At 46.2% G+C, this 22,030-nt stretch overlaps 1 protein-coding gene across 3 annotated transcripts in view; it reads left to right on the top strand.

The window, feature by feature from the left end:
• Nucleotides 1–22,030, top strand: part of TMEM87B (transmembrane protein 87B) — a 919,680-nt gene that overhangs the window by 667,262 nt on the left and 230,388 nt on the right. For all 3 annotated transcript variants that reach the window (XM_069607836.1, XM_069607835.1, XM_069607834.1), the window contains 2 exons: nt 8,135–8,241; nt 8,333–8,391. In XM_069607836.1, the coding sequence (XP_069463937.1) occupies nt 8,135–8,241; nt 8,333–8,391 (166 nt within the window). The remainder of the gene's footprint in view (nt 1–8,134; nt 8,242–8,332; nt 8,392–22,030) is intronic.

Raw genomic sequence — 22,030 nt, 5'->3', positions numbered from 1 at the left:
CCAAGTGGGGAACCTAGTCTCCTTCGGGCCTGTCACCTTAGTTCCCACTAAGGCCGGCCCAATCCTTTTCCCGTCTCCCCTTTACTTTGGCCTTCGGTGACTCCTTTCTTGGGAGTGTTTGAGCGTGTCCTAATATAATGTCCTGGTTGTCCACAGTACAAACACAAATTGTTCGCCTTCCGTTGTTCCTTTTCTACTGTAGACAAGGGCCCTCTCACTCCACCAATCTGCATGGGTTCTTCTATATTCCTACTGCCTCTTTCCCGATCTAGTCGGGCAAACAGCGTTCGGGTCTTTTCTTGTCTCCCTTGCGCTCATTGATACGATGGTCTAGTCTTAACGCTAAATCAATCATGGCAGTGCAAGTCGGTTGAGGTTCGACTTGCGCAATTGCATCCTTCAATTCTTCCTTTAACCCTTGATAAAATAACAGTCTGTTTATTCTCGGGCCAGTCGGTTTCAATCACTAATCTATTAAACTGGGTAACATATGACACTAAATCGCGAGTTCCTTTCTTAAGGCCAACAATTCTTTATCTTGAGCCAAAGAAACCTCCCTGCGGTCAAACAACCTTCCAAATTCCCCCAGGAAACCATCCCAGTTATACAATAAAGAATCATCCTTCTGTACCAGAGGCATTGCACGAGCTGCCGCATCTCCAGTTAAATATGAAATGACGAAAGCTGTTCTAGCCTGTATGGTCTCAAAGGCCGTGGGTTTACATAAAAGTGTAAGCAACACTGGGTTAAGAAGGTCCTATATTTCCTGGGATCCCCTGTGAATCTTTCTGGTGCCGCTAAGGGCACACTACTGGGGGGCTGCACAATCACCGTTGCTGGGGCTCTACTTGTTGAAGCTCCTGTAGATGAACCAGCCCCATCCAACGGGGTGACCTGTGCGACCAAACCCTGCACCTGAACCTTCAACGTATTTGATTCTTGTCTGGCTTGCACTAACTCCACTTTAATATCCTGTACTGCTTTTAGCACATCCGCTAAAGAAGGAGGATTCATCTCCATTTGGCCTGGGTGGTTCAATTACCCCGAAATTGCCGGCAGATAATTCTGTCAATGCCAGCAAAAGGGATAAGGGTCTCGACCCCCGTCTCCCGAACCACAGAAGCTGAATAGATCGACCCTCCCACCTTGGTTAGCACAGGCGCCTGAACTAAGTAACACAGGGAGCCATGTGGCAGCCAATGGGGGGAAGACGGAGTTAGGGAAAGGGGGTAGAATGACAAAGGAAAGGAGGGGAAAACAAACATGCAAGTATAACAGTACCTAACTCCAAATTAATACACTTATATCTAGAGTCTAACTCCTGAACTTGACCTAACCTGACCTCCACAATGATACCTGAACCTATGGTAAACCATTCACATGCATATTCATACTCTTAGCATTTTTCATAATGAAGACACCCATAACATGACTTAAACATACTGCACATAGTGTCAGCAACTCGTACATAATGGACACAAACATATGAAAGATAATTATGCGTAAGCAGACTCTTGCACATAAAGCATGATGGCACAAACTGGGATGAAACACAATAGGCTCATGGGGCACAGTGAAGCAACAAAAAAAATGCTGCACATTGATTACATGCCACATATATTTTCCAGAAAAACACTGGGTCGTTACTCTCCTGAGACTTTAAATTGGAACATAATTCATAGCTCTCAGTGACGCACTGCTGGCATGCCTGACGAGTAATTCGGCATGCTATTTGAATCCATATACCAATGTGGCTGCGTCTTCCTTCACACGCGCACCTAATACAAGCTGAATATGATTTAGACGTTTGTAGCCATAGCCAAACAAAAAGGGAGAATTCACTTAGCTGATGGCCCGGGCACCTCACAAGGACACCCGGACCCTAAAGACTGTAGCTTTCAGCGAACGCCCAAGCCGCTCATAAATTACCGCTGCGGCCCGGCGCCGTCTATTTCATGTTTATCTTCATCTGAAAATCAATGTTGACGCCCACCACCAGTCCTTCGGCATCCGAAAAGATTGCCTGGCTCCTCACGTCTCCTGCCGCCTGTGCACATAATCATTAATTATCTGCACTGAGGCACGGGCAGTTGGAGGCTTTAACCAGTTCCTGATTAACAGCTGTTGTTTCATGCGAAACCAAGGAACTACAGATTTCCCCTAAGCATGCTGGGACATGTAGTCTTTTCCTAAGGACAGCTTATTTCTTGCCTGTAAAGCACCGTCCTTCGCCCCAACCTAAATTCCTGACAGGGTGTGCTTGACTACCTGCTTTTGTCTGCATCAGTAGGCCCGAACTGAGGACTGTGAGACACGTCCTTGCGCTCCGGTGGCCATCTTGGAATCCCTGGGGTCCTGAAGCAAGTGTCTCATTTGGGCATAATGAAATCTTTCTCCTTCTCCCGCTCCACAGTCTGTTTTGCACTGGGTGAAGGTTTTTATCCACCCTACCTCGAACATATCTCGTATCTTGTGGAATCCCCCTTCCTGCTATTGGTCGAATCCTTTTCTAGATACCCCAGTCGTAAATTGTGGGTTCCTGAAGATTCGAGTGAGGGGGGACGGGAATGTGGTGAGTTTGGATTGCTTTGCCAGCTCGCCTCTTGTGTGTACCCTACCAGGGTTTTGATTTCACTATAATACATATTACATGGTCTATCTTCCCTGGGTAACCATAGGACTTCCTCGAGATCCGTTCCCACCACAGCCCTGTCCATTTCTCTCCACTTTTTATCGCGGTCGTCCCTTGGCCAATCCCTTATGACTTTAATCCGTGCTGCGTGGTCGTAGGCTTTGAGGTCAGGTTCATCCCATTCCCCCTTGTTCCTGGGTAACAGCATGACTTTATTTGAGATTCTTGTTTTCTTGCGGTCCCAGATGAAGGTCTTCGTATGTTTGCGCATTGGCCCAAAATACTACGTGGGGATTTTTATGGGAAGGGTCATACATACATACAGTAGTTTTGGTAGGAGGACCATTTTCAGGTCATTGATTCTGCCCATCCAGGAGATGGTCAGGGGGCCCTAGTTGTGGAGCATGCTCCTGATGAACGCCAGTAACGGCCGGTAGCTGGCTGCGAATATTTGGCGATATTAATTCCAAAGTATTTTATGTTGTTGGGGGCCCATGAGTATGGGAAGCTGGATTTCAGCTCTTTCCCTTTCAAGAGGTGTAGTCAGGCTCAGTATCCTGGACTTGTTTCTGTTTATTTTTAGGCCTGCTAGCTCTCCGAACTGGCCCAGCTACTGATCTATTGCTTGAAGGGATTTCTCTGGGTTGGTCAATGTGAACAGCATGTCAGCTTGAAGGCTGCCACCTGTGTTCCCTACATCCAAAGGGGTCCATTTCTATTTCCTTTGGTACTCTTATTTTACTCAGAAGTTGTTTTAGGTGAATGGCGTACAGGAGCGCGGATAGGGGCAGCCCTGTTTCGTTCCTCTTGCTATTGCCACTGGGTCGGCCAGGTCTCCATTGGCTAACAGACATTGGGAGGGGTTTTGATAGTTCGCAGCTATTTTGGACATAAAGGCTGCTCCAAATCCCATTTGGTACATGTTGTGATATATAAATTGCCAATCTACCCTGTTGAAAGCTTTTTCCGCATCTAGTGCCATAATTAGTTTCGGTATGCGTGTTTTGGTGACTTTCTCTATGATGTGGGCGATTCTTTGTGTGTTGTCGTGCATTTGTCTGCCTCGTGTAAAGCCAGACTAGTTGGGGTCTATGAGTTTGGGAAGGACGTTTTCTAGGCGATTTGCTAGGATTTTAGTAAAGATCTTGGCGTCTGTGTTGAGGTCCTTCCCTGGTTTGGGTAACAATACAACTTTTGCCTCTTCCATTGAGGGTGAAATCCCTCCCCCTAACCCGAATATATTGAATAAAGAAGTCAAACGGGAGGGCTAGGTCCTCCTTATATAGTTTATAGAAGTCTGGAATAAAGCCGTCTGGGCCCGGGGCTTTATTGGTTGGGAGTGATAGCTCTGTGGACTTCCTCTATGGTAATTTCTTTCTCTAAAGCTGCCCTTTCTTGGTTCGATATTCTTGGTTGGTTACATTTTTCTAGGTAGGACAGCTGGTGTTGTTTCTCTGGGTTGTCTGATTTGTATAGGTTCTCATAAAAGTTTGTCAATTTCCTCCTGATGGTTGTTTGATCTGAGCTTGCTTCCCTCCCGGGTATCCCAATCTGTAGGATGTTCCTATCTTTCTCCTCTTTCCTCAGTATTCTTGCTAGAAGCCTATCTGCTTTGTTCGCTTTAATGTAGTATTTCTGTCTGAGGTGCATTAGGGAGCTCTGCTCTAGTTGTTTGTATGATTTTTAGTTGGCCTCTAGTTGCCCTGTATTCCCTTCTTGTTTCCCCTGATGCCATTTTAAGCATGATAACCTTCAGTTTGGCTTCTAGGTCATCCTCTAGGTGTCTTTGTTCTCTGTCCCTCCGGGCCTTTATCGCTATTATTTTCCCCCGTATGGTGGCCTTGAAAGCATCCCATATTGTGAGTGGGCTTGCTTCCTGACTTACGTTAATTTGGAAGAAGGTCTCCATCCCCTCCCTTAATTCCCCTTTCAGGGTCTCGTCTCTGAAGATGTGTGCAGGGTATTTCCATCTCCATGGCCCCGATGTGTTTATTGACTTTTTAATATTCAGTATGATGAGGGCGTGGTCTGATAGGGATATAGCTCCCACTTCAAAGTCAGCAACTTGTCCTTGTAAGGATCTTGAGACCTAGATGTAATCTATTCTTGAAGCTGATCTGTGAACATGGGAGTAGAAGGTATAGCCTCTGGCATTGCCTCTTTTCCCTCCAGATATCTACCAAAGACAAATCGTCCATTGTTCCCCACATTTACTACAAGGGTTTATTATGGGAGTAGGACATTCTAGTGCACCTGTCACTTTCTGGGTCCCAAGCTAGGTTGAAATCTCCTGTGAGGACCGTTTTCCCCTTAGCATATCCCTCTAGTTTCTGTAGTGTCGACTGAATAAATCGGCCCTGTCCATTGTTGAGGGCATAGATGGAGGCCAGTGTAATCGTTTCCCTCGACCGCTGGAGGATTATTGCGACAAACATCCCTTTAGTGTCTCTGGTTAAGTCTACTGTCCTGAAATCTAAATAGTTTCTACTGCGATTAGAGTACCCCCTTTCTTTCCCGGGCCATTTGACCATTTGCCGTTGGTTGTATCCCCGTAGTCTTATGTTTATCTTTCTCTTGGATATGGGTTTCCTGCAGGGTGACTGCCTGGGTTTCCCTTGACAGGTAGTGTTCCAGTTGTTTCCTATTTATTGGTGAGTGTAGGCCTTTTATGTTCAGAGATATGATTTTTATTGTTTTATCCTTAGCCATTGTTCGTGGGTTTCCTAGGTGCTGGCTTAGGTTTGCGGGCGTGCTTAGTCCCGGACCTGGTCCCCCAGTCCCACTTCCCCTCCCCCTTGAAACACCCTCCCACCTCCACCCTCCCTTGCTGGGACAACCGGCCTCTAGCCCCTCCCGATTCCCCTCTTCGGGGGTTGAGTCCCCTTCCTCACCCAGTGCTCCCCCTTGCAGGTCGACCCATGTGTCCAATGCAAAAGTCACCCTCTTCGTTCCTTCCCCCACTGCTTGATTTGTGTCCCTCCCTCCCCAAGGGTTTCATGTTTTAGTGCCTGGTCCCACCGATTTGCAGTAATGTGGCGGCGCCCCTTTGTGGGGGTTCGTTTTCCTCTGGGACTTTCTGTGGTGTGGGTTTTGGGCCGTTTAGGCCCCTTTTCTTTCTTGCTTCCCTCTTTGACTCTTGGGTGGTCCATTCCCATACCTTTCTTTTTGGGTGGTCCTTTGTTAGGCCCTGCATCTCATTGCAGGCTGATTTGACTTCTATGCCCAGGATGTTTGCACCTTCCTCTATGGATTTAATTCTCCTTTGCCTGCTATCGGGTTCAAACATGAGGCCAAATGGAAAGGTCCATTTGTACTTGATGCTTTGTTTTGGTAGTTTCTGCACTATCGGGTGAATCAATCTTCTTTTTGTGAGCGAGATCTGGGAGAGGTCCTGGAACAGGCGTATTCTGGAGCCTTTAAAATTGAGATCTCTTGTGTGTCTAGCGGCGTCAGGACCTTTTCTTTTTCAGTGTATTTGTGCATGGTTACCCACATGTCTCTTAGCCTTGCTCCAGGTTCGTTTCTTTTAGGCCCTACTCTGTGGATCCGGTCCACTAGGATCTCTGCAGGGTCTGCTGCGTCCACTAGGTCTGCGAAGGTTGGTTTGACTATTTGTGGTAGTTCAGAGCCTCCCACTGCCTCGGGAATTGCTTTGATTCTGATTTTCGCCCTCCTGGACCTGTTTGCAAGGTCCTCAGTTTGAATCTCCACGTTGTGGGTGGCCCCGGGCCAAGTGGTCCATCAGATCTTCCATTTTGTGAGAGTATCAGCCATCTCCTGCAGGGCCTTCTTATTTGTGTCTACTTTCGCCAGCGTTTGCAGGTCTCGCTTTACTTCTTTTAGGTCCCCCATCAGGTCCTCTCTCATTTTGTCCAGTTGCGATTGTATAGTGGCTGCCAAAGGTTTGAAAACATTGTTCCAGGGTTTTTGTGTGACCCTTTGCTCCTTCTGTTTCTCTTCTTGAAGGGTCTCCTCCTCTTCCCGACCTGTCTCCTGGTTGGTGTCGGGCTGTGCGCTCCCTCCTTTCTCCATATTTTCTTTATTGCTCCTTATTGCTCCTTCATGAGACTTTTTGTTGCCTCTCGCAGGGGTCTGTGGTTCTTTCCCTCTGTTTTTCGACATCTTGTCTTGGTGTGCCTCTAGGGCCGAAATGAGGGGGTGGGCCCTTTCCTGGGTTTTATGTGGTTTATGTCCTTTGGTTCTTTGGGTTGAGTGGGCCTGAATTTTGCGGGCTTTGCAGGCTGCGATCATAGTCTCTAACCCTGTAACCCTTATTGCTCTGTTGGTGCCTGGGCTGCTCTTGTCAACTAGGGCTTCTCCTCTATCGTGGTGTTAGTGCCTCGTCCCTGCCTGTTTTTCCACTCCCTGCAGTGAGGGCCTTGTGTGCTCAATTTGGTATGGGGCTTGTGCTCTGGGCTCTACCGACCCTTCTCCTGATTGACGGTTCAATTGGGGGGTGTCTTCTGGGGACACCCTTTGTGGCCTCTTTACGCCTCCTTTGAGTGGGTCCAGTCTGTTGGTTGCCCTTGGTGGTGGCCCTCCGTTCCTCTTGCGGGCGGGATTGTGTAGGGAGGGAGCCTTGGGTTGCAAATATCCACGTACCCTCTCTAGGGGGGGGGGGGGCTTGGGCCCTCACTATGGTTTACTTGTCCTCCAGGCCTGCTGGCGAGGGTATTGCTGTTAGGGGTTAGGGGGGGGGATTTGGGTAGGGTTGGCATCTTACCGGTTTTTATTGATGTGTGTTGCCTCCTGGTCTGCGCTCCCTGGGGTGCTCCGGCGCCGGGTCAGCCGGTGCACTTCCCGCTGCGGCTTTTTTTTTACTGCTCCAATGGATGTCGTGCTGGTAGGTAGCTGGTACTGGCTCCTGTTGCGTGGATTCTGCTGTATTCGCTTAGCGATCTAGGTGGCCAGCTAGGATCACTCTTGGGGGAGTTTTCCCTCTCCCTTTGGCTTACGCCTCCCGGCGCGGTCCCTTCTGAGCAGCCCACCCTCTCGCGGATACTCGATTCGCGGGAGACTGTCCGCAGTTCTCGATCTGCTGCCCTTTGATGCCTCCGATCGATGTTGTTTGTGAATATGTCCCTGTTGAGGGCTGTGTGCAGGTTGGTTGTGGGCTGTTTCTCCCCCTGAGGGCGTGCTCCGTTCTGAGAATATTTGCTGCATCTGGAGAGGTGCGCAAGGGATGCTGCAGTGTTTGATTTTTGTGGCCCTTACCCCGTTCCATGGATATACCAGTCGTTGCCCGGGCAGGGGTTTTATCTGCATTTGTATGGGATTTCGGAGCCTGTGGGGGTGGAGAGCACCTCTTCACAGTGTTACCTCTCCGGCAGTCATCTTGGATCCGAAAATTATGGTTTTTAATTAACTAAATAATAAGCAATAAAGTTGGTGTACAAATATAGTTATGACTGCGATTTACCATACAGCCCAAATATTGACTTTTAAGGGAATTGTGTGCATTGTCACAGGGTAGCATTTATTTTCCTTAGCTGCACTGCACATTTTTATCAGTTTGGCTCAAACCATGAAGACACTGAAGCTGAGAAAGAACCCTGTGAAGTATTCCCTTTATAGACACTTCACAAATACCCTCATTTTTGCTGTGATAGGTAAGCAATCTGTTATATGTTTCACATTGCATTATTCAGCATACACTCTGTGAAATGACGTAAAATAACATATTTCTTTTGTTTGTTTCAGCTTCAATTATATTTATGGTGTGGACAACCAAAAAGTTTAAATTGGCAGAGTGTCAGTCGGTATGTATGCACCAGTCGCCTTACAAATAATACTTGGGGGCACTTTCTTTTAGCAATGTGGGTGTTTTTGGACAAACAGTTTTGAAACTAATGAAGGATTGGACAGATATCAAAATTACTGGTTCTGGGAGCTATGTAGAGCCTGCTTATTTCCTAGAAGAGTATGTTAGATTGATACCAATGGCTACTAGGAGCTACCTCTGACTACCAAAGCCACTTGGTGGCATGCAAACATACCCAGGGTTGGAGAAAGATATGAATGTTTTGATGAGGCGGGGTTCGGGTGACAACTTATAATTTGCTCAGAGGGATCGGACCCAGGCTCTTTAGGTCTGTCCACAAACATCAGCTTAACATTTTCATGAAGTACTCATTAAAATACTGCCCCAGATTCCCATGTTCCACCATATATGCTGGGGAAAGCTTAACAACCCGATGTTTTGCTGCACAACGTAACCTGCATGTGAAGTAGCATACATAACCATTGAGTATACAAATTCAAAAACTAGTAATGTCAACAAATCATTGCCTGCTTTTCTATTGAATATTACTAGAGAAATGCAGATGATGATGATGATGAAACCGCTTGCAGAAAAGCTGACAGATCGTACTGTGTAGTGCTTACTTCTTCAGTCCCATGTCATTTTGCATTCTTGTACAGTACTTGTAGTTTGTTCACATAATTTTAGGACTGCAAGTGCTAACATTTTATTTGAAGCAAGCTTAAAAGCAAAGTCTAGCTGATTATTTCACAACTTACATGGTACAACTTGAGATTGTTTTAAACTGCTCTGAGTTATCTTTTTCTATCAGATACATTCCCCCCACAGATTCCTCCTCTTTGAAATTTCCTTAAGATGCTGTCTGGACTGGACTGGCCAACGGTGCGGATTACAATATTTTACCAAATCAGAACTGTTCGAGGGAGAAAATGCCAAAAGTCATTTGAATGAAAATGACTTTCGATTTTCACTCCCCGAACATTTCCGACAACCTACTGCCCCCCCGCCACCTTATTTACCTCTCGTCGGCACACAAGGTGGTGTGCCACCGTGTTCTGCATCCGTTTGCGGCACAGGTTCCCTTCACTTTCGTAATTTCTTTCTTTTTTAATTTAAAATAAATCTCCCATTCTTTTTTTTTTTCGAAACAATCTACGGATACCTGATGGTGCCATACAGTTCATTTGTTCTTCAATGAGCAGGAACAATTTTTCCACACTTGCATATTATTAAGCCTTGCCACTAATGTGAGCACACTGTCCATCTCCAACCCACCTAGGAGGACTATGACACAGATGACTCTATTGTTTTCAGACTACTCACCCCAAATCCTTGAGGCAGTAATGTGTAAAATCTGCTTTTAGCAGTGTCTGAAGAGTCCAGGAAAAATCTGTTGCTTCTACCCCCGCCTTCTGTCCGAGATTAGTGCCGGGTACACCCGTGAAAGGAAGAGCTGGGGTGAGAAGAAAATGAAAGAAGCCACCACTCCTGGAGTAAGTCTTTTCCCCATAGGACATCATTTCTCTCAAGAAAGCATCATATGCCTGATGAAGATCTGATCCTTATGATGATTCTCAAAAGGCAGATGGGCTTATTTCTTGTTTTCCAAGTATGAGAAGCATTTAGGATGGTTCTGCAGAAGGTTTTTGACAAGGGTGCATCATCTATGCAGCTGAAAGCACCTACTGGTGCCCCTGGGGGACAGCATTACTCCCAGAAAGAACTGTATGTGCACTCTTAAGAGTTCCTATCGCTGCATTGCAAAATGTTTGTACTACCCTGAATAGCTTGTGTCGTAAAATAACATGCTTTTAGCCACTGTTTCACAGAAGCTTATGCCAATGTTTGAAATGTTATTTAGCATTTGTATAGTATTTAATGCCATTGGCGCTGTGGGTGAATGCCCTTGGAGGACCAAAGTCCGTTGTATGAGAATTGAAAGCAGGATTTTAGAATGCATGTGTGCATTTTAGCCAGCACAAAAGTAGTTGGGGGTGGGTAAGTTCCTGCTAGCAACCCATGGAGATCTGGCTAGTGGAAGGGTGCTGTGATAAGCTGTAAGGAGAGTAGGTGAGTCAAGAAGATTGTGCCCAGCTGGACCGGATTTCTGTTGTGGGTCTCAGCTGCATTCTAATGGCAGAGGTGATGTGCATAATGAAGTCGAGTAGTGAATTGTTGCAGATGTATGGAGGTGGGCGCCACGGCCAAGAGCTGGATACGGCTATGTTCCATTGAGAGAGCGTGCAATACGTACCCGAGAGTCAAGGCTGATATCTAGTTGCGAGGAGGGTCTGCAAATCATATCATACAGATAAACGGGAATCCTTTCTGTGCATGCTGGGTACTGTCTTGTCTCCTCAAGAGACTTATCAGTGCCCCCACCTAACTGTCATGGGGTGATAGTTCACCCAGGAGGTGGACTAGGTTAGTCAAGATGCAGAAGGGAAGAGCTAGGTCTTGAGTGCCTTCCGGAAAGCTAGGTGGTCGTCGATGCAGCAGATGCTAAATGGAATTGAGTGCCTGATGGTGGGAGCTTGGACGGAGAAAGAAGATCCCCTATTCTGGACAATTTAGCGACTGGGCTGACAAGGAGAGCTGTGCCTGATCTCAGGTTTCTGCTGGGCCTGTAGGATTTGAGTTTGTGTTGAAGATATTCCGGTTCTTTGTTGTTCAAGGCTTGATGTGTGATGCACATTGCCTTGAAGGTGGATCGACGTCCTATCGCAGCCAGTGAAGGACACAGGGCAGGGGAATGAGGTGGTTAGTAGTCATCCAGTGGTTGATTTCTGTGAGGCATGATGCAAGGTTGGGGGTGGTGCTGGCAGGGTCTTTTGTGTTCCTAAAGATGATTTGTGTCTCATCGGCTTAGTTTTAGCAAGATAGGTCATGTGAGGGGAAGATAGCCGGAATGGGGGCTCAGATAGAGGTTAAAGAGCAGAGGAGAGAGACAGGTGCCCTTTTGTACTTTTGAGAAGGGAGGCATGTATATTATGTGGGATCTGTTAGTGAGGAAGGAGGAAATCCGCTTCAAAACTGCATCCCTGATGCAGAGAGCGTGGAGTCTGTACATGAGGGTGAGCTGGTCAATAGAGTTGAAGGCTGTCGCTAAGGTTTAGAGCTTTCATGTGAAAGATATTTACAGTGCCGTAAGGAAGTGAACATATTTTTGTACATTTAACAAGCAAATATCGTGTAGTCAGCATTCGTTTTTTAAAAAGGTTTCTTTGTGATTCAATTTACTTTGTAGAAAGCAGATAGAAAACCCAACGTTGGTTTTGAAATGTATTGCAGTGCTAATTTATTTATTTGTATTTATTTGAATTTTTGTTTAGCGCTGGCCTTACCCAGAGGGTCTCAGAGCGCCTTACATGGTTCAAAGTTTGAAAGGTGAGTGTTGAAAAAAGAAAGTACTAAAGATTTTCAGGGAAGCATAGGACGATTCGAATAGACAAGCGGTAGCAATGGAGGTGGGCAGGGTTATGTGTGAGGGGAAATGGGTATGTTTTAAGGCTCTTTCTTTAAGTGGTGATTGAGCATGCAGTGCATATGTTAAGAGGTATGGTGTTCCGTGCCCTGGCGCCCAGTTGGTAAATGCTTGTTTGTGTGTGCATGTGAGTTTGCACAGTGGAATGTCTAGAAGGTGTTGTCTGATGTTTGTGTGGATGATGAGTTTGTCACGTGATGGGTTTGAGTTTGTAATGAAAGTAAGCTGGTGTTTTGAGGTGGATGGCTTTGAGTACAATGCAGAATCCTTTGAAGGCAGTTCTCTGGGGTATGGGTTGTCACTGGATCTGGGCAAGAGCGGGGTAATGTGTGAATGTTTGGGTAGGTTGAGGATGAGGCTGGCTGCTACGTTTTGTATGGCTTGCAGGGGGGGCAAGGGTGCTGTTGGGAGTCCAGTGAGGAGAGCATTTCCATAGGCCAGCTTAGAGAGAACCAGTGCTTGGACTGCAGTGCAGAAATTGTCAGGAGGAAGGATATGTGTGATTTTGCATAGGCGGTGTAGATTGCATGTTTTGGATACAGTGGATGTGTAGTGTGTGAAGAAAAGGTGTGGGGGGTCGATGGTGAAGCCAAAGCATTTGAAAGATGTGGAGAGGGATATCTGTTTGTGTTTATTGTCGCAAGTTCTTGGATCCAGGGGGTGAGGTCGAGTTTGTGCCTTGGGAACCAGATGAGGAGGTATTCTGTTTTGGAAGGGATGAGTTTGAGGAAGTGGGTGGCCATCCAGTTGGTGATTGTGGAGAGGCATGTTTTGATCGTGTGGAGTTGTGAAAGGGATAGAATTTGGAAATGTTTTTGGGTCATCTGCATATTGGTGGGAAATGGATGTTGTGCTTGCTAAGTCAGCCCAAGGGATTCAGCATATTGGTTGAAGAGGAGTTGCGATATGGGGTGCCTTGTGGAACCCCATACTTGACAGGGGTGGGATCTGATCGATAAGGGGGCATGTAGGCAAAGTGTGTTCTGTCAGTGAGAAAGGCAGTGAATCTGTTGAGTACGGTGCCAGAAAGATTCATCCTTTTGGCTACAATGTTTACTATAATGGTGTGGTTGATGGTGTCAGAGGCTGCAGAGAGGTCGAGGAGTAAGAGTAGTGCTGTGTGTCTGTGATGCTGTGGAGGTCTATAGCTGTCTTAGTGCTATGTCCAGGTCGAAAGCCAGATTGGAAGGGGCTGAGTAGGTTGTTTGTGGTGATGTGTTGTTGCTGTTGGGTAGTGACAAAGTGTTCCATGATTCTGGTGGTGAGGTGTGCTAGGATAGTACTTTGGTGGTAGTTTTCAGGGAGCTTTGGGTCGACAGATTCTTTTTCGAGGAGGTGTGTGATTTGTCCAATTTTGAGTGCAGTGGGGATAGTATTGTGTGAGACAGAAGTTGATGATGTTGAGCCAATGGGGAGTTAGGGTGGTTATGCAATTGGATGTAGCTTGAGGTGGGCATGCATCATCCAGGAAGTGTGCAGGCTTTTTTTTGGCAAGGAGGGTGTTGGTGTCGATGGGGTGGAAAGTGTTTGTTTTGGAATATTTGGGATGGGGGTGTGTGAGAGAGCTGAGCGTACGGCTGTCCTGATGGTGTGTATGTTGGAGTTGGAAGTAGTTCATGAGGGAGTTGCATACTGCAGTGAATGGGGGTGCGGAAGGTGTGGATGGTGGTTTATAGAGGGACTTGACAATGTTTAATAGTTTCTGGGTACGATTGGTGGCGGATTAGAGTTCTTATTCTATATGTAAATTTGTTATTGCAGTGCCTGAGGAGTGTTCTGGTTGAGGGGCATGGGATCCTTTGCCAGATTCTTTCAAGGCATTGGACTTCGTGCTTAATGGAGAGGAGGGAACTGTTGAACCCTAGTTTGTGGTGGTTATGTTTTTTTTCTTCTAATTTGAGGGATGCAATTTTGTCGAGTGGTGCTAAGGCTATGTCTGTTATGTGTTTGGTTTGTCTGGCGGGGGTCAGGGGAATGGGTGGTAGGTGGTGGGATTTTGTGTGGTTGTGTGAGCGTGAAGGGAATAGCGAAGTGGTCAAACCACGATACCCATATTTGATTATCCACAGAGACAGGATTTTTGTTTGCGATCGAAAAGTCCAGGTTATTGCCAGCGATGTGTGTGGGATGGTTAATGGGTTGTGGGAGGTCAAAAGGAGTGAGTGCAGTGAGGATAGTCTTTAGTATGTGTAAAGGGGGGTTTCTACACTCCTGCCATCTATATGGCAGAGTTGAAGCATAGAGGACACCAGACAAGATTCTCTATATGGTAAACGTGGACAAGCAATCAAGGCTTAAGCTCTCAGGAGGTGATGTAGGCTGGTCCTTAAGTGCAGTGTAGTCCCCAAGCCCCCGACAAAGGAATGTCCACACACTGTTAGTGATAACACAGTTCTTTATATAAATAAGGTTCAAGTTATATATTCATACAATAACACACTTTGTGCTCCGGCAATACTCTAATGGTGAATGTACAATTTCTATGTGGTACCACAATTACTCTTTAGCTCCATTAAAATGCACCCACTGCTGTCAGTTTCAAATGGCATACAAATCAATAGCAAAAGATATCAACCATAGACTTGGGTGGAAAACAAGTTGGGTAAACAATTGGCAGAATGCTGGGTCCCCTACCACTAGACACAGTTCTGTGTGAGGTTCTCCTGACCTGGGCAACCTGTAAATAAAGTATATTGACAAGCCGAGTCCTTATATTGTTAAGCAGTCTTATTTCCTTCTACAAATGTTCTACTATCCCAATGTACCTGATTCAGCAGAGTTTGTCGACTGATCCTTCTTAGGTGAACTCCCTTTTACGGTAGGAGCCACGGATCGTCGATATTTCTCAAAGAAAGGGGTGAGCAATTTTGTTGAGGCTGCAGCTTTGGTCCTTGCAGTGCTTGTTGATGATCAGTCGTGGCCGTCTTGAGAAGATGAGGTGTGCAGTGCACCTCAACGACTATAGTTTTTTGCCGCAAAGCAGATCAGTGAAGAACGTAGGCCCAACAAGGGTGTCGGGTCATCAGCGTTTTGTGTCAGCGATCGGTACTCGACCGCGGCTGGCTTTTGGATCTTCGTCAGGCGTCTCTGTGGACTTCAGGTGGCGGGAAACCCACCGGTGGATTCTACTCGGCACGTCGGTGGCCTCGACTTTCTCCGGCAGGACAAAGCAGTCGATGGTGCGTGCAAGGGAGTCCTTGATTTCAAAGTGTCTTAGGCAATGGAGTGTTGCAGCTCCGGTCGACGACGATGGTCGTCGACGGCGATGGACTTCAGTGTCCGGGTGCTTTGCTTCAGTTTCCTCGGCGGTCCCTGTCTACCGTTGAAGGTTAGCTGGTGCACAATGGCCCTCTTAGCTCTGGAAGAGGTCTCCTAGCCAGTTCCTCTCTTGGATCAGTTCTTGGAGACACGACCGCTTTCGGATTGCGTTGAAGAACTCTGCAGCAACACCTTCTTCTCCTAGCTGGCCTTCAAGGTAAGCATCAAGTTTCGACTTCAGCTTCTGAACGATTTCCATCAGTGAGAGGTCCCCAGTTTTTATACTGTTTGGTCTCTCATTCACTCTGCTGGGTCACACTCTGGCAACAAATCATTCAGAAGGGCATTCAGGCAAGCAGGCAGCCAATCAGGCTCACAGTGCACTCAGGCCGTTCTTCTCCACCCAGACACTCAGAATGTGGATTCGGACCAGCACCCAGTCGTTCAGCACTCCACACTGCATTCATGCCAGTTTCGGGCAGGGCTGTCTCATTCTTTGTGTCACACACCAGAAACTAGACACCCATAACATGAAATGCGTATTCCTCACACACTCCATTCACCCAGGTCCCACCCCAAGGGCGTACCCAAAACATAGTCATTGGGAAGGCTCCAGCCAGTCTGGCCTGGACTTCCCCACAGTACTATATATGGGTCTTCCACCCAACAGCCAGTCAGGGGAAGGGACAGAGTCAGGGCTTCCCGGGACTTCGGGAAAACAAGGTAACAGGCGATAGAAAGCAATTGACCACTGGGGCCATCTTGTCTCCTATGAGGAATCAACTGATTCCAGTGGCAGGGCCTGGGTATCCCAAAACGGAGGATACTCAGATCACCTGTCAAATTCAGCATGGAGCTGCCACCAGCCCATACCCTGCTCTGTGGGCCACACACAGGTGTCCAAAAACATACACTAGGGATACAGGGTTGTATCCCCACCCGTGGGTGCCATGAGGGTATCCCACAGGTCTGTTCACCATAACCAAAAAGAGGAAGAGCTGCACTGCCAGGAGTCCCACATTGACTCCTGTGCAGAAAACATTACAGAACACATGTGATAAAAGGAGTACAGGGCCTCCATGTACTCCTGTACATGGAGGCCCTGTCCCTGCGATGAATTTCCAGCAACACAGTATGGGATTGGTGTCTGGAAGGGAACTACTGGGGTTGAGGTAACCAAAGTAGATGTTGCAGAGGGAGGTGTGGTTGTTAGTAGTGCAGTCAGTCCAGTCAGTGTGGAAGTTGGGATTGTGTGTAAGAGGGTTATACATGAGGTGGTGGGGTGTGGGTGTGATGGAGGGGGAGTAAGGCAGAGAAAGTGCTTCAAAGGATGCAAATGGGGTGTGTCTGGGATTACTAAGTGCGAGCGTGTCTTCATTTATGATGGCAATGCCATCACCTTGTTTGTGTGGGTGGTTTCTGTGGTGGATGACAGAGTGCGGGGAAGCATGTCAGGGATAATAAGTGTGGCAGGGTTTGAGCCGTGTTTAAGTAAGGAAGAGTTTATCTGGGGATTGTGCACTCATGAGTTCATTAATTTCACGTGTGTGAGCAGTTGCAGATTGGCAGTAGAGAAGAATGCAGATATATGCAATTAGTTGTTTTAGCGGAGTGTTGTGTTGGAGTTTAATTTGAATGTTTGTGTGCAGTATGCAAGGCTTATTTGTGGCAACCTGTTGTAAAGGGGCTCTAACAGGGAACACAGAATGAAATAGTGAAGGATACAGCAGCAACCCTTAGCTCTATTTTCTCTTTGATCTGGCCGCCCAGGTGAATAGATGCCCAAAGGACAGTGCTTATATAAAGAAAAATAACACAGAAGTAACTTTTTCAGAAGTCACGTGAGCAGTCCTTCGATTGATTCAGGGCACTCCTTGCAGATCTCCTGACCTCTGCAGGAAGCTGCAACCAGATGGAAAGAGTGTCTCTGGTGTTGTGGAGATGAGCTCCGTATTCCGCCCAGCCCAGTTGTAAGTGCTTTTGGAGGTAGAAAGACCTTCCAAAGATTCCATTCGTTAACACTTCATAGATGCTGCAACTGGTCAGAATAGGGCCCCAACCATCAGTCAATACAGATGGAGGTTGCTGCCTATAGCCTAGTACCACAAGAACACTGTTTACAATAGTTGGTATGAAAGATACATTACTAGTTTGCAGCGTGAGCATGCTGCAGGAGTGGGATTGGGGCACCTTATGATGGCCCAGCGTGGGCTACTTCACCATATCTGACAAGGCAGTCCTTTTATGCCATATTGCCTGCCACACGGTGCTTGCAACAGTCCCTATTTTGCGTTCCAGAGATCAGAAAGCACCTACCGGGGGGGAAAAGGTGTTAAGCTAGGAAGGAGGCAAGTGGCCTATATGCAAAAACAAGCCTCTTAAAATGGTAAGGAGACTCTGCCCCTTTAAAAGCATAAGCAGGTTTCCCTGCAACTGGAAAAATTGGATTACCAAAGTGTATGCAACAGCTCTGAATGAGGAAAAAATCATATATAGCTGTTGCTGGGACATGTTTCCATCTGCTGGGTGAAATCGGCCAGATTTATTTAATATTAGGAGCTCTAGTAAATGGATTTTGCCATGAAAGTGAGATCTGCGAAACTTTCTCTTTGAAGCAGTGTTCTGTGTTTCTCAATCTGGTGTTGGTTTGTATCCAGATGGGCCTGTCGGTAATTGGGTGTGTAATTGAATTTACCAACAACCGTATATATAAGACACCACTACGGAGTGACACTTTAAAAAGTGCCACGGCCAATTTTTCACTGAAAGGAGTAAACCTGATTTTGGTTGAAAAATCTGCTCCAAACATTTGAAGGGAGCATTCATGACTACTTGAGGAAGATGCCCTCCAAAGGATTTCTTGCTGGCGTGTATAGAACCTAATTTTCACATTTTCCTTTTTGCACTACAAATTGAAATCTCTTTCAAAGTAAACAGACATTTTAACAAGAATATATAATTGTGTAACCCCACAGCGGAGTGGCAGTTTGTAATACATTAGTATAAGCCATATCTACTTTGATATGGTACTCTGCGGGCATATGTAGTTAGAAAGACAAAAAACATTTGATGCCACATTATTGGCAGCCTGGTTGCTGGAGTCATTCAACTAGAATTAGTGGATTTGCCTGTTTTGCTTGGGGTTCACCCAAAACCTAATTGGGTCCAGCCCAGGAAACTCCCATTTTGATCACTCTGGAAAGGCTTGCTAGTTTTTTAGAGGGCAGGAAGCCTTCCCAGGGGTTAGCTAGGACCCAGTACTTCAAAGGCAAGCCCTTGCAGTACAGTGCAAAGCTTCCACCAGGGTGTTAATTACTGGAGTCCCCTTGAAGCAGAGCCGACAAGTACAGGGCAGGGTTAGTGTGGTTCACAAAGGAAATGTCCAGCAAGATAATGGTATTTGGCATTTCTCAGGCCAACAAACCCCCCTCTAACTCCCCCTGCCACTTCCTGCAGACAAGTCACTTTTTTATGTCTGAACTCACCAGGCACCAGACATGATTGGTTGCCTTCTAATCTCCTGTAAGGGACCCAGTCTGCTGTGGCAGATTGCCTATTTAAGGGTGTGAGCCTATCCCCTCAGTTGAATCATCTTTGGACTGCAGAAGGAGGATTTTGCTAGAACTTTATTGGGATATAAGTGTACCAAAAGCCTCCTGGTATAGGACTAAGGATTAGTGTTCCAAGGAAGGAGCAAGCCATTCAACTCCAGGTGCATATTTCGAGTGACCTGCTGTTTGGATAAAGACCTGCCTGCTTGCTGATCACTGGAACCTAGGACTCTGCCTACTAGAGGAGAAGCCCTACAAGTGCTCTCTGGCAACCATCCTAGCTGTGAAGGGCAGAATAAGGACTCGCCTTATCCTTTGATACCATGGACGGGATCTCTCAGCAACTCTGAGACTAAGTAACAGCTCTAGGCTCTGGTTCCAATGTCCAACTGCTTGTAAACTGTGCTGACCCATGACATCTCTTGCCTGTCCCAAGTTTCTTTGTGCCACGTTCCGTTGCTGCTTGTTGAACCACATTGAGTGCTTGACCCAGTCGACCTGCTCACCCACTTCATGCTAAATTGCCCCCTTTGAAAGCCTCTGGACAACCAGATTGACGCTGTCAAGCCCAATGACTGAAAGCTGTCTGCAGAGTTTGTCTCCGTGGCCTAGTTTGAAGGGCCCTACTACACATTTAAGACCACACTCTTTACCTTTCTAAAGGACATATCCCTGAAATTGAACATTGGTGCACATGCACCTCACCTGTCTTCATTCCCAGGGTACCTCCTTATACCCAAAATCTGAATATTCTGTGCATTTCTTTACAGGGGTTGGTTTTTAATGTTTTTATACATTTGTCCTTTTAGTTTGGTTAAAAACGTCTATTCTTCATAGAACCTTGATTGGACAGTTCTTATTCTGGTGTTTACTGTACTATTCTTTGCACTGTTTCTGTGCTAGCTCACATTCATCTTGAATTGTATAACCGGTTCTACGTTATTTCGCCGAACGAACTTTCATCGTGGGACTTTTCATCGCTGACCCTTTCATCGCCAACATTTTTATTTATTTTTATTTATGGGCGGGCTTGGCCCCCCCAAACCCCGCCCTTACTTAAATAATCATACCCCAACCCGCACAAACACCCCCCCCCCTAAAAAAAAGTTACAAAAAAAAAATGTTGGCGATGAAAAGTCCCACAATGAAAAATACTTCGACGAAATGCGTGTATACTGTATAACCTGCCCTGAGCCCATGTTACCATAAGAGGCAAAGGAAGCCTACCGTTTATATTGTGCTGGTTCACGTTTATGATCATGGTTGGTCTAGTTTTTAGTGTGGGGTAGAGTAACTGTTAAGAAACCGAGTCATCCCTGTACATCTATCCAGTTTTCCCTCTAGGGAAAGAAAATCGACAAATCTGAGTGACCCAGTTGAGGGAAACCCATTTAAAACCACACGCGGACGGAGTATCCCGTTTTCTTGGCTGTAAAAAAAGAATAAACAAAAACACTTTGGGCCCGATTCACCTAAACATTTTATAATGGCGCAATCACATAGCAAAACGATCTTTGAATCAGGCCCTATGAATGTTCTCTCTCCCAGACCAGCATCACAGGAGATAAAATTGATCTATTTTCAACTCTGAATTCCTCGACAGAAGAAATAAATCCTATTGAAATAGTTGTCTTCATTTCGAAAGTTAAAACTGTCATAAAAGACAAAAATACAATTTAAAAGTTATACAATAACTTTCAACAGATTAAACAATTATATCCAATTGTAAAACAATAACAGAATAAAATAATGAAATATAAAATTAGACTAATCTCTTTTGACGACCCGCTTCAATTAAGGTTAAAGTTCCTTCTATGAACAATTATACCTTGGAAGCTGCAGATGTGTCTGGAGCTGAGCACGAATAAACCATAGCTTTGCAAACTGTTGTACAATTGACTCTTTTTAGTAATGGAATTGGGAGCTTAAGCCTGAGATTCTGCGATAACCGGCAGAAAAATAGAAAGTGTGTAGGATTCCCCAGAAATGTATTATAACGGGGAAAGAGAGCATGCCCTTTCTGCCCGTACAATGACATAGCATGGATAGTATTGGTAGTAAACTAGCCCTCACATTAAACAAAGCATTTAGTTTACGCCCACTTAAGAACCAGCTCAAACAATCTGCATTTGAGGAATTACAACCCTGTGCAAAGTACTGACCTACTGAATACTTCGCCCCTTCTAAGCTATGTCTTGGGTATCTTCTACGGTCCATGAAGCTTCCTCAGACCAAAAGCAAGTCCCTCTTTGAGATCTTATCTACTGTGCTATACAGAAAGAAGAAATAACTGTATCTAACATTTCCCCAAGCTTATTAGAAGCTTTTTGGCAGTAGGAAAGCACATGCTGGGGAAGGAAGACCGACCTGGGGAGCACTGGGCATTGGAAAGCAGCCAGCCCCGGGAAGCCTTAGACCAGAGTGGGGTCATTGAAGCGTGCAATGATGAACAGGGAGGAAGTCCTTGTGTGAGGTAAAGTTGGAGAAGCACAGGAGAGTAGAGCAATCTGTGTGTGTAGAGCTGGGAATCCTTGGAGGGAAAGTGTACAAGCTTGGTGAGAGAAACAATGGGCTTCAGGTGGGAAATAGATGAAAGAGGAAAACCAGAGACCTGGCGCAGAGCCCAAGAGAGGGAGAAAGATTACAAGGGAACAGCTTCAGATTAATACAAATTTGGAGGAAGCCATAAGAGAGAAATGTTTGAAGTGGAAAGACGTGGTGGGCAGAAAAGGAGTCAGATTTACAGAGGGAATGGGAGAGATCAAATGGGGATAGATAAGGGAAGGCAGATGTTGTGAAAAGCTGGGGAAGGGTGCAACCTTAGAGGTGAAAGATTTAAAATTGATCAAAAAGCAAACTTGCATCCTTCATTTAGTGCAGTGCGCAGTGTAACCCTGCAGAACTGGTTCAGGCGAGCCTGGAGTGTGGCGTGGCCCCTCCTTTGTTGAGGAGCTTAGAGGAGTGGAGGGGACTCAGCATGACTTGCAGGGGGGGCCTCCCAAATGCTGTTACGCCACTGGGTGGTTAGGCACCGGGCCCGCTTAGCCAGACCTTAACATGGCCAGTGAGACCTCCCGGCGAGGAACCGAAAAGACTCAGAAGGCAAAGTTCTGGCCCACCTCTCTAATAGAGAGCCTTGAAACCAAGACAACAGACTGTTGACATGACATGGTGAGAGCAAGAGAACATCAGCCACTTTACAGCTTTTAATGAGAGATGACTGCCTCCTTGAAAGACTATTTGTAAGATTCTTTGGTTATGAACCATGAGAGAACCTTTGACTTTTTGTTGCCCAGATTTTGGATTTAAGCTGCTTTACAACCCAAATTGATTGGGAATTCATG

This window comes from Ambystoma mexicanum, chromosome 4q, assembly GCF_040938575.1.
Source record: "Ambystoma mexicanum isolate Mex_15411 chromosome 4q, UKY_AmexF1_1, whole genome shotgun sequence".
Taxonomy (NCBI): Eukaryota; Metazoa; Chordata; class Amphibia; order Caudata; family Ambystomatidae; genus Ambystoma; species Ambystoma mexicanum.
Note: the sequence above shows the minus strand (reverse complement) of the source record. Positions and strands in the feature narration are given on the sequence as shown.